The following is a 12,254-nucleotide window of genomic DNA, read 5'->3' on the forward strand; positions in this document are numbered from 1 at the left end:
TTTATGTTGGTTTTCTAGGCTTTTATGATGATTTATCGTGTTTTCCGCTTAATGAGGAACCTATTTATGTTGGAAAACACATCTTAAATTTTGACAAGGCCTTTACGATGAAAATGACACCTTGTATAGACCAATGATAGGCTCAGTTTGGTCCCTAGGGTGAAAAGATCCGGGGAAGGTATGGTCAATATTGGCCTCTGGCTATCCAAATTGGGGGTAGGGGTCGATTAAATATTTTCTTGGCTTACGTTCACATATTTTAGTATAAATAAAGATTCAGGCATGTAGTACACACACTTAGCTTTAGTTTGAGCTATAAAATACCTCAATGGCATGCCTGGGTGGTGCTGGGGGAAGATTTTCACTCTTATGGATATTTGCCTTTATGTTGGTTTTCTATGCTTTTATGATGGTTCATCGTGATTTCCGCTTAATGAAGCACCTATTAAGAGCCTGTCCATGAGAAAACCATGCAAAATAGTCCGGTATCAATATTTGCCAATCTTTATGAAATCTTGTTTGAAGGTTAACCTTACCATAACTACTGTAAATAAATATAATGTTTTGATCTGATTTATATATCTTGGCCGTAGGGGGCGCCACCTGTAATTTGGAAATTTTCGGATGAAAACCAACAGAAAATACACAAAATAAGCATTTTTTGAAACAATATTTAATGTATTTATAAACATATCATCAACAAAAGTGGCATCAATTATAAAACATAACACAAAGACCTTTTCATAGCCATATCTGCAATAAAAAAATTTGAAGTTACCCAAGGGCAGATAACTCTGTAAATTTTGCAATTTTTTCAAATTTCCTATTTTCTAAAAAATGCCAAAGTTCATAGGGTTGTATATACTAAGATAACACTTTTATTTCTTTCTTTTTGCTTTTTTTACAATTATTCAAGTCTTAATTGCTACCATATAACAGGTTTTGCTTTGCATTTGAATATTAATAAAAAAAAAATCCAATCCACTATCCCCCCTTTTTTTTCAAACTTGAAAAATTGATAAAATTCAAGATTCAATAAAGTAAACAGTGACTTATTAAAAATTAACACTGGGAGTGGGGTTTTACTCAGATTATACAAGAAACTACATTAAATTAAATATTTCTTTTAAAATATCTCGGTGGGTATGGACAATTAAAAATCATGGTGTTATTGGTTGACAACAAATTTGAGCAAAGGAAAAAAAAATGACACATTATTGCAAAATAATAATTCTACCAGATATTAAAATTTGGTCTACATAAAAATTAATAAAAAGCAGACTACATAGAAATAATAAACACACAGTATTTAGAAAATGATGTTTGGTTGCTTTAAAATGATAGGGGAGGAGGGGGTGGCTTAACACCATTTTTTGCCTTTTAAAACAAATTATTTTCTGTGAAAGTACTTTATCAAATATTGCTGAATTATAAATAGAACATGAAAAGGTTGATATGATAAAATTCTGAACCTATTGTAATAATGTATTTACACATTTTAAAACAGTTCTATCAAAAAGGGAGATAATTTATTATAAGGAGGTTAAAAACAAAAAAAATACACAATTTTCTAAAATAAAGTAACCCCCTTTGTTTCAAAATATTTAAAAAAGAATTCATGAATAGTTAGTTTTTCCTTGCTTAAATTTATAGCCAACGTTTTTTTTAAAGCACAAACAGCTGTATTCTATAAAAATAAAATAACATTAATTAACGACTACATGACTATCTGATATCACTCGCTCCTCTTCTGCAGAAAGCATGAATTTGTTTAACATGAAAAACATAACTGACCCCAACACATTATTATAAGTCTGTGTATGTCCCTTAATGTAGCAATAATTTCAACATCTGAACATATAAATAATATAGTGTTTGACATACAATAAAAATAACAACTTGCATGTAATCAAATAAAGATTAGTGAAAACAAAGAGATAAATCTGGTCCTCTATAATTCTAATTATCTCCCATGGTAATATTTACAACAGTTTTATATAGAACAATGTTATACCACTAACACTTACTACTTACTTGCATGCTTTAGTTTGAGGATTGATATTTTTTTATCCAAACGGAACATTTGTTTGTACTTACTGAAGTCTATTAAACTGTTCTGAACACTTAAAAAAATGATTCTATAAATTTCATCATTACTTTTATGCTGTTTTTGTCCCTAGTTACTTTCCTTTTATTTCACATAAAAATTTTAACATACTCATAGGTGTTCAATCAATTTAATTTGTCTTATTAAAGTATCATTTGTTTAATATTTCATCAGTACGTAGAGGAAAAGAAAATGGGCAAAACCCAAATAATAAGCAAAAACTCAAGTATTTCAAGCTTTAAGTGTGACAATATCAATTTGAGAATTAACATACCAGGAGAGGTGTCCCATTATCAATTATGCTAATTACGTCTTCTACTTTCAAGTTATTCTATACAATTAAAGTGGTACCTAACACTACAGTGAGATAACTTTGTAAAATCAGTTAAACGTTTTACTTACATTGTGTTGTTTAGGTAATATTAAGCTTCTCAATGATTAAAATAAGTGTTTGTCAAACTGCTATATAACCAGTGTATTTTTTCTGATTAAACAGTTGGTTCAAATTTTTTGAAATTTTTATATCTTTGTCAAACTTTAAGGATCAAAGTAAATACATGTACTTTGTCAAAATTTTATCAAAATTAAACGAGCCAAATTGATTTCAGTTAAAGTGTTGGGTACCAACTTAAAATGGATAATTGTGAACAACAATATCTGCATAAGAATACAGCACTATATAGTTTATGAAAAATCATTTTCAGATGCCAAAGCAACATTGACCATGTCAGCATGATACTCCAACGCATCTATTTCAGCTAGGGCTTGTTGAAGATCTTCATCATTCTTGGTTTCTTTCTGAGTACCAGTATGAATTTCAATAGACTGTGCATTCTTTCTCACAAAGTTCGAAAACAGACTTCTTATTTGTGATGGTGAAAGCCATTCTTCCTGCTTAAATACTTTGTTCCCATCATCATCCCTTTTAGTTTTTAATTCTTCAGCTATATCCTCAAAATTTGGTCGTTTGCCTGTTGTGTTAAAATACTGATGTATTGAAGATATGTAGTCTTTGACTTTTGTTGAGAAACGTTTGACAGATTTAGAAGTTTTCAATGCCCAGCCTTCATTGTTAGAAACCGAAACAGTTGAAGGTGCTGTAGCTCGTACAAGCACTTTGTGTTCTCTCTCCACTGCAACACACTGTGAAGCCCAAGCTTTTTTAATAGAGTCAAACTGATTTTCTTTTTTATTATTGTACACATGATTACCAAGACAAAGATGGTTTTCCAGATAACATAATTTTGTATACACTTTTGAGCAAGACATATCAGGACATGGATACAACTGGTTATTTGGTTCAGAAATTGACTGATCAGTTTCATGGCCATCATTCCTTGGTACTTCTTCAATAGTTTGCTCTTCAGGTCTTACAGAGAGGATTTTCAAGGAACCTTTGTTGTTAAGCAAGATTGGGAATGGCTCTTCAACCTACAAAGAAGTAATATCCATATTACAAACATTACACATACAATGTATTAAGCTAGCATTCTACTAACTTAATTTAAAATGCCAATAAAAAATTGACCAAAAAGAAACCAAATGTAAATTAAGGTGCATATGACCTTGATTTTGTATCAATAACAGAATTGTTTGTGCAAAATGTCATTAAGTTACCATCCAGGTTATTGAAAAAATTGGACCTAGAAACTAAGTCAAGCAAGTTGAAATGTATAAAAATTAAAAGAGTTGGTATGATTGCCAAATAGACAATAATTAATTAAAGATGAAATGAAGTGGTTGTAAGCAATTATAGGCAACCAACTGCCTTCAACAATGACAAAATCCAGACTGCATCATATAGCTGTTCTTAATTAAAAATCATTTATGCCATTTATATTAAGGAAGATACAAATACAAATTAGACAACAGGATATATAAAACTATAGAATATTTACACTAAACTAATAATATATTTATTTTCAATTTTTTAATGTATACTAAACAAGGTTCACTTTTGCAGCCTTTTTAATCTTAATTTAAATGTTTACTGTGAAAATGAAGCTGTAAGCAGACAACAGATATCTAAAACATTAGTGAAGTGTAAATTTTACATATGCAATATTCCATACAATTGTAACGTCTTCCTATTGTTATGTTTTTTTTACCATAAATCCAGTCAATGTTGCACTATCTTTAAACTGATTGGGTGGCAAAAAGCTTCCTGTACCAATCTTATAGGCCCGTCTGCATGTCACTCCATTTTTGTGAAATGTGATGTTATTCATTTGACTGATGTTGGGAATTTTGGACAACATTTTTCTCTCGTGTTGATTGTCCACAGATACCACTGATGCCAATACACCTTTAACCCCACCATTTGCATGAAGTGCTGCTCTCATGTCTTGTGGTGTAACTATATCATGTCCTTCTCCAGAGTACCTGTAAAATAAAATGAAAGTACATAAGTAAAGACATTAACCAACAACTAGCAAACTGGTTTAACCTCGCAATATACTGGGTCTGTCCCAAGTCATAATCCTGTGATACAGTTTATTGCTATATATCCTATATGATTTTCGTTCATTGATTTGTACATGAATCAAGCTGTTAGTTGCTTAATTGATTTTTTTTTATTTTTAATTTCATAGTCATTTATAATTAAAAATGTGGCAGGGATTTTACTCATTGTTGAAGGCTCTTCTTTCATTGTGTGGTTTAGTGCTGCTTCATGTCATTGTCCAATATTTATTTTTTTCTTATATTTTCTCCTAAAAAATTATTTATATATGACTTGAAATCATAACTGTCTAAAGGGTATGAACATATTTGTTTAAAAAAGTTACCTGATCATATGCATTTTGCAATGAGCAGTCTTGGCATCACAGATGTCTTTCCCACTTTGTGCCTCACTGAAGTTGTATTGGAGAACCTTGATGGATGAACATGAGTTCAGATGCTGAATAAAAGAAAGCAGTGGTGCGCAGTGATAACATCCTGCATTGTCACTCTTCAAGAAGACCTCTTTCACTGTAGTCCTGACTGACAGTTGGTTTAACAAGTCTGTTAGTATATGGGCAACTGAGAACCAACCCTGAGTTCCTAACTGCAGAATATGGACAAAGGTTTGAACATCAAATTTGTCTGTATGAGTTGCAGGTGATTCACCTAAAATCTGTGAAGTTGTTATTACAGAAGAAATGTGCCAACCAATGCCTTTTTTCCCATAGAAATCAGCTTGTGTTTCTCTGTGTTTGATAGGTAGGAACTTCATTGCCCAGTCCATTACAATTAAACATTGATGAGATTTTAATTGTAATAGTACATCTCTACGTGCCTGTTCTTGGTGTACTGTTCTAATACAATGAGCTTTCCAAGTTGATAAGTTTAAAGTGGATATCTGCAAGTCATGGGTTATCTCCTCTTGGATGTCAGCAGGAATCGCGTTTCTGACAGATGATACTGCATCCAACATAACTGTATCCAGTACCCCTGTTGTAGAGCAGTCATCACAGGATTGGTCATGGTCATGCTCACATTTGTCGCTGAAACATTTTGATGTTGGATCACTAAGGCTGTATGTAGAACAGTGTTCTGCACATTTTGATTTGTTTTCCACATGCCCCTTCATCTCAAACTTCAGGTGTTGATTCACATGGTCAAGTAATGATTTAAGCTTGACTACACATTCAGAAGATAAACCAAACATTTCCAATTTGGACACAATTTTAAGTAGAATATCAATTGCACGCATACCTTCAGAAGTGATATTGTCAAGTCCATGCATGTTTTTCTTTTGTGATGCTGCACAAGCCTTAACAATGTTAAACAGTGTGGATCTGCCTAGGCACTCATAACCCTCATCATTGCAGTATTGGCTGTATGAACTCACAAGTCTAGATGCAATTACATTTCTTACAACCTTAGGTATAGTTATCTCTAATCCAGATGACAATTTTAAGGTCTTGGATCCATAACCAACAGCCTGATGGTAAGTAGGGCAAGAAATAAATTCAATGAAATGCATTACTCTTGGCATGCTCAATCTGGAACGGTAGACTTTTGGTGGATTTATTAATTGTCCTGGAAATGTTAGTGTTGCATGTCTTCGGGCAGCATCAATTTTAAAAACACTAAGTCCTGGTACCAGTTCCATTAATCTTTCCTTTGTATGCTTATTTGCAAATAGGGATAAAATTTGCATCTGACTTAATCTGTTGTTCTGCTGTTGATAGGATGCAATCAGTGCCTCAGTCATTGTGTCAGGTTTGTCTTCTTTTAATGATATCCACTTCTTGCACACATCTGTCAAAAGATTATTTTCTTGACCTGGTGCAACATACTGTGCAATCAGCTGGATAGCTTCTGTAATAATTTTGGTATAATATGAGGATGAACTTTTTGAGAGGCTAGTCCATGGCAACTGTAGCTGTGAATTTAGGGCTGGAAAATTTCTGGAAAGCATTTTCATTGCAGCATTGAAAATCTCTCTTGGAGCCATGTTTTCTTCTTCCCAATCAGATGTTGTGGTCTGGGAAAATGTCTGAGTGGATTGTGATGATAGTAGAAAGTCACATTCTGAATCTGAAAAAAAATCAAATTATAATTTTTTTTTTAGAACTTTGGACGGTACACTTTGATATCTAACAAAGTTTAACTTTGGACCCCAATTTGGTCCAATTTGAAACTAGGGCCCATTATCAAAAATTTAAATGCATGTATAGTTTAAGCATATATATATTATCAAAGAACCCCATATTTTCAATTTTTTTAATGAATGGCTATTATCTATTTTGAATTTATTGAACCATAAAACTAATTTTTGACTCTTCACATTGAATAATCAGCGAAGCGGATTATGTAAAATGTGAAGAGTCAAAAATTAGTTTTATGGTTCAATAAAATCAAAATAAATTATTGCCATTCATTATAAATAAATTTCTATCAAAAATAAGGCTCAAAGATCTTTTTATATTATTTATATTAACAAAAACAACGTACACACATGTAGGCGTATGAATACACAACGTCAGAGTGGGCGTGTCGCCATCAAAATTGACAACATTGAAAATAAAACTAATAATTTTAACCAATCAAAACACAGTAAAAACACCAAATTTATTTATATTAAAATAAAACTTTAGTAAAATTTTGGACCATTATGTGGACCAATTCAATAAAGAGCCAAAAATCAAAATTCAAAATACATGGTTCGATTTAGCATGTCAAAGCATTCAAGAATAAAACCCCATTGGAATTGGTCAAGAAATAAGCAATTTATACTATGCATTATAAAAGTATTGTTTTTCAACCAATTGGGGGGCAGCAACCCAACAACCGGCTGTCCAATTCATCTGACAATTTCTGGGCAGATAGATTTTGATCTGATAAACAATTTAAACCCTTGTCAGATTTGCTCTAAATGCTTTGGTTTCAGAGTAATAAGCCAAAATCTACATTTTACCCCTATGTTCTATTTTTAGCCATGGCTGCCATCTTGATTGGTAAGCGGGGTCACTGCACACATTTTTTAAACTAGATACCCCAATGATGATTGTGGAGAAGTTTGGTTAAATTTGGCCCAGTAGTTTCAGGAGAAGATTTTTGTAAAAGATAAAAATTTATGAAAATTTGGTAAAAAATGACTATAAAGGTCAATAACTCCTTAAGGGGTCAACTGACCATTTTGGTCATGTTGACTTATATATAGATCTTACATTGCTGAACATTATTGCTGTTTACAGTTTATCTCTATCTATAATAGCATTCAAGATAATAACCCAAAACGACAAAATTTCTTTAAAATCACAATTCAGGGGCAGCAACCCATCAACCAGTTGTCCGACTCATCTGAAAATTTCAGAGCAGATAGATCTTCAATTTATAAACAATTTTATTTTGTCAGATTTGCTCTAAATGCTTTGGTTTCAGAGTTATAAGCCAAAATCTCCATTTTACCCCTATGTTCTATTTTTAGCCATGGCCACCATCTTGGTTAGTTGGGGGGGGGGGGGGGGGGGGGGGGGGGGTCACCAGACACATTTTTTAAACTAGATACCCAAATGATGGTTGTGACCAAGTTTTGTTAAAATTGGCCTAGTAGTTTCAGAGGAGAAGATTATTGTAGAAATTAAGAACGACAGACGCAGGACGAGGACAGACGATGGACGAGGGACGCCAAGTGATGATAATAGCTAACTTGGCCCTTTGGGCCAGGTGAGCTAAAAATGATTATTTGGACACCTTTTTAGCCCTTTAATTTCTAAATGGTTAGAACTATATGTAACCCCCAAAATCAATCCCAGCCTTACTCTTTCAGTTTCAAACTTTGTCAGTTTGTGTTTAGATTTTATAGAGATCCATTCACTAAATCTAAGGTTATTGTCCAGAAATTAAGTGTCTTCAGACTTCTCTGACGACAGCAAACGTGATACAATTATCAATTTGAAATTTTGTTAACTGTGCATTTGCATTCAGGAATCGCAATCAAATTTATTCGTTCATAGTGTGTTAATTTACGTTTTTGATGAGTTAAGCCTTCCAATTGATATTTTATTGTTTGGTTTGCTATGTTCTGATGTTATGCTATTGTTTCAGAAAAGGGTGAAGGTTTGGTATCATTCAAACGTTTAATCCCGCTGCATATGTTTGCACCTCTCCTAAGTCAGGAATCTGTCTACAGTAGTTGTTGTTTGTTTATGTAATTTATACGTGTTTCTCGTTTCTCATCTTTTTATATAGATTTGGATTTGGATTAAGCGTGTGAATGGTTTTACACTAATAAATTTGGGAACCTTTATAGCTTTTTGTTTGGTATGAGCCAAGGCTCTGTGTTGAAGGCTGTACATTGACCTATAATGGTTTACTTTTATAAATTGTTATTTGGATGGAGAGTTGTCTCATTGGCACTCACACCACATCTTCCTATATCTATATAAATTAGAAAGATCATATAATAGGGAACAGACAGAATACGGACAACAGAAGCATAGACTGAAAAACATAATTAATATAGGTGGGTAAAAAAAAATTAATGATGCAAACACTTGTTATATGCCATAAACATTAATGATCTGATTGCTTTGATAAACTTATTGATGGGATATAGAGATAGAGGATGTTTTTTTATAACTGAACTGAAGAAAGCACATGTATATTCTGATCTGAGAGAAGGAAATCATAGATTTTTTTGTTGAAGGATTCTTGCCCTAAAATGCGAGTTTCAATGTTACAACCCCCCCCCCCCCCTTTCCCCCATCCCAATTGCTCATTGTCCCAGGTCAATAACCAAAAAATATTGTTTTTCTTTTATAATATGTTATAAATTGATATTTTAACAAAAACAGTGCAATAATTTCTGAATTGACAGAATATTTACTTATTTATGAAAAGGAATAGTACTGTAAACACTTACTGGTGAAAGCTAAATTATCAGATTCTTCTGCCTTTGAAATTCCTGTTTCTGTTGTGGATAGTCTTTCTGAACTGTCGTAAAATTTTCCTAAAACATTATGAAAATAATGAAAACAAAAATATAAATTGTAAACTTATTTTTGTGGTTGTTATTTTTGTAAAGAATTATGCCCAAGCCAAGTGCTAGGGACTCTTTGGATGAACAGCAGTGGAAAAAGCGCTATTTCTTTGCTTTTTGTGTGTTTTTTGGCTGTGCATGAACTAATTTTGTGTCAATGATGGATACATGTACCCCATATCCTTGGTTTTTATATAAATGTAACCAGGCATATTATAGCTAGAAATCCACACAAAAAAATACCACAAAAATACTTAGGACAAAAAAAGGTCTAAACAAGAGGTGCACAATGACATTATAATAAAATTTCATAAATTCAATCAGCCTGTTCAGGAACTGCATAGTCGGAAAAAAAGGACAAACCTATTTTAAAACAGACAGTTCATTTATAAATATGTTTTGGTGTTTAGTATGATGTCAATTTTCAGTAACTAGTACACAACTTTTGAGGACCACCAAGTTCAGGATTTTCTCGCTGCGTAGAAGACCCATTGGTGACCTTTGGCTGTTGGTTGCTCTTTGGTTGGGTTATTGTCTCATTGACATATATTCCACATTTCCATACTAAATTTAAACCCCATCTCAATATATATATTCTTGAATATGTACCTTGCCCACTTCAAGAAGTAAGGAGTACACTTAGGCACATTTATTTTTACTTCATCTACAAGCATGTACATACCAATATCGGTTATCAAAGCCTGCTTGCTGTCTTGAGATACAGGATACTTTCTGATGCACGAGTAACATATTCCTAAAAGAAAGAGAAATAATTTACAATGATGCATGTATATATGTATATTATAAATATTACACATAGTACCCAAAGATAAGTAGGTATTGCAGACAAAGAATTTTAATAAAAATGTAGTAATTCTAAAACAGATGTCCTCCACTTAGTACATGTACATGTAGTTTAAACTCTAATAATAATTGTAGGCTTGAAAGACAAAATACAAACTTTGTCTCAAGTCATTTTTGAGTTAAAACAATTCATACCATAACATCATGTACAGTGACTAAAATTATTATTTTATATAGGGACCTTAAGCTTGCACATGTAGATCATGAAAAAATTTTGATAATTAAAATGTGTATTTACATTTTTCTAGTTTGACTCATAATATAGTCATATTTGTAAATTCAATATATCTTAAAGTGCCCTGTGGAAGTCAAATCATGCTAAATGTGTGTAACATTTGGTAAACTTCTTTGTGATTGTTGACTAAATTTTGACAGGAAAATTTGATTCATATGGCAGATTTTGTTATCAATATTATTTGATAGCTTAGTTCATCACAGTTGTTGTGAGTCAGTTTTCAAATGATTCTGCTCTGACCAGTGCTCAGTCTATATAACACCTGCAGTGAGGTGATAGTTTCTGTTGATCTGTGTCAGTGTTATGATGTACATGTACATTTGTACCAATCTGTGTTGACATACATGACATATGCATAGTAATTATAGCCACACCCCTCCCCCCCCCCCCAAAAAAAAAATAAAAAACCCACCACCACCACAAACAAATTGTCTAAGAGTATCTCCCATATATTTTTTTACCCATGACATTGATGTTTTGTAAGAATTTTATTTCATCGAGTATTTCATATGAAGTGCATGTACATGTATAACCCCCTCCCCCTTTTCCATACAAAGTTTTATCTAAAGAAATTTTATCACTTTTAAATCATACTAGAAATTTTTACCTGAACCAACTGGCAGAGATATTCTCTTTGTCATCCATAGCTCTTTGCATACTGATGCTGGTATGCCTCTGTTTGGTTTTGCAACACTCTGGTATGGATGTGTAGGTGACTGACACTTTCTCGTTTGACGCCTCCAATATATTCCAAAATCATCCCTGTGTTTCGGGCATATGTAAATGTCACATGAAGAACAGTTTATTGAAAATATCCCACTTCTGTACAATATTAAAAGCCCTTCTGGTAGTTCATAGTCCGTGGAGTTACACCCAAGACTACGTAAATGGGTACTTGTGGGTTTGTCACATTTTGTTATAGGGATACACGGGACATTTGAAGCATAATGTAATGATTGACCACATTCAGATTTATAAGCAAATGTACATTTCATTTCATTCTTTTTCTCATACTGCATAGTTATGCATTAATTACATATTTACAGATTGTCCATGAAATAATACAGCAGAAGATGTGGTTCCATTTTGTCTCCAATGTAAACATTAAAGAGTACAATCAGGGGAGGTAAATCAATCTTTTACTGGGGCACCATGAAGGTTTATTCTTATTTTTTGTACAGACAGAAATTAAAGAATAAGTTTGAAATTATAATTAAATCAAATATATCTACCAAATAAATATTTGAAATTAAAACTGTTATTTCCTAATAAAAACTATAGTATATGAATATTGGATTAAGCTAGGAAAAATATTTTGATAATTAAATTTATCTAAAACCCTTGAATTTCTCAATTTTGACTTTAAAAAAATAATGTTGTGTTTAAAATTTTTTCCTTCAATTATTTTCTATATACCAGTAACTTTAAGATAAAATTGAGGAGTTCGTTGACAAGTAAATAGTATATTCTGCCTGGAATTCTTCTTTTTTTTCGTTAAAATTTTTGATTTTTTGACATGCTCAAAATGTCATTAAAACTTATTTGCAAAGCAAAAGCTTAGAGATTCTGAAGATATC

The 12,254-nt window shown here is 32.3% G+C and overlaps 1 protein-coding gene across 1 annotated transcript; it reads right to left on the reverse strand.

Annotated features, from left to right (window-relative positions):
- Positions 1-1,080: 1,080 nt before the first annotated feature.
- On the reverse strand, positions 1,081-11,781 carry LOC139482171 (uncharacterized). The gene is made up of 6 exons (XM_071265872.1): positions 11,285-11,781; positions 10,261-10,332; positions 9,462-9,548; positions 4,894-6,631; positions 4,216-4,489; positions 1,081-3,538 (listed from the first exon to the last, which is right to left on the reverse strand). The coding sequence occupies exons 1-6, from the start codon at positions 11,694-11,696 to the stop codon at positions 2,792-2,794; spliced, it is 3,330 nt and encodes a 1,109-aa protein (XP_071121973.1). The 5' UTR covers positions 11,697-11,781; the 3' UTR covers positions 1,081-2,791.
- Between the last annotated feature and the right edge of the window lie 473 nt (positions 11,782-12,254).

Source organism: Mytilus edulis, chromosome 7 (assembly GCF_963676685.1).
Source record: "Mytilus edulis chromosome 7, xbMytEdul2.2, whole genome shotgun sequence".
In the NCBI taxonomy this organism is placed as follows: Eukaryota; Metazoa; Mollusca; class Bivalvia; order Mytilida; family Mytilidae; genus Mytilus; species Mytilus edulis.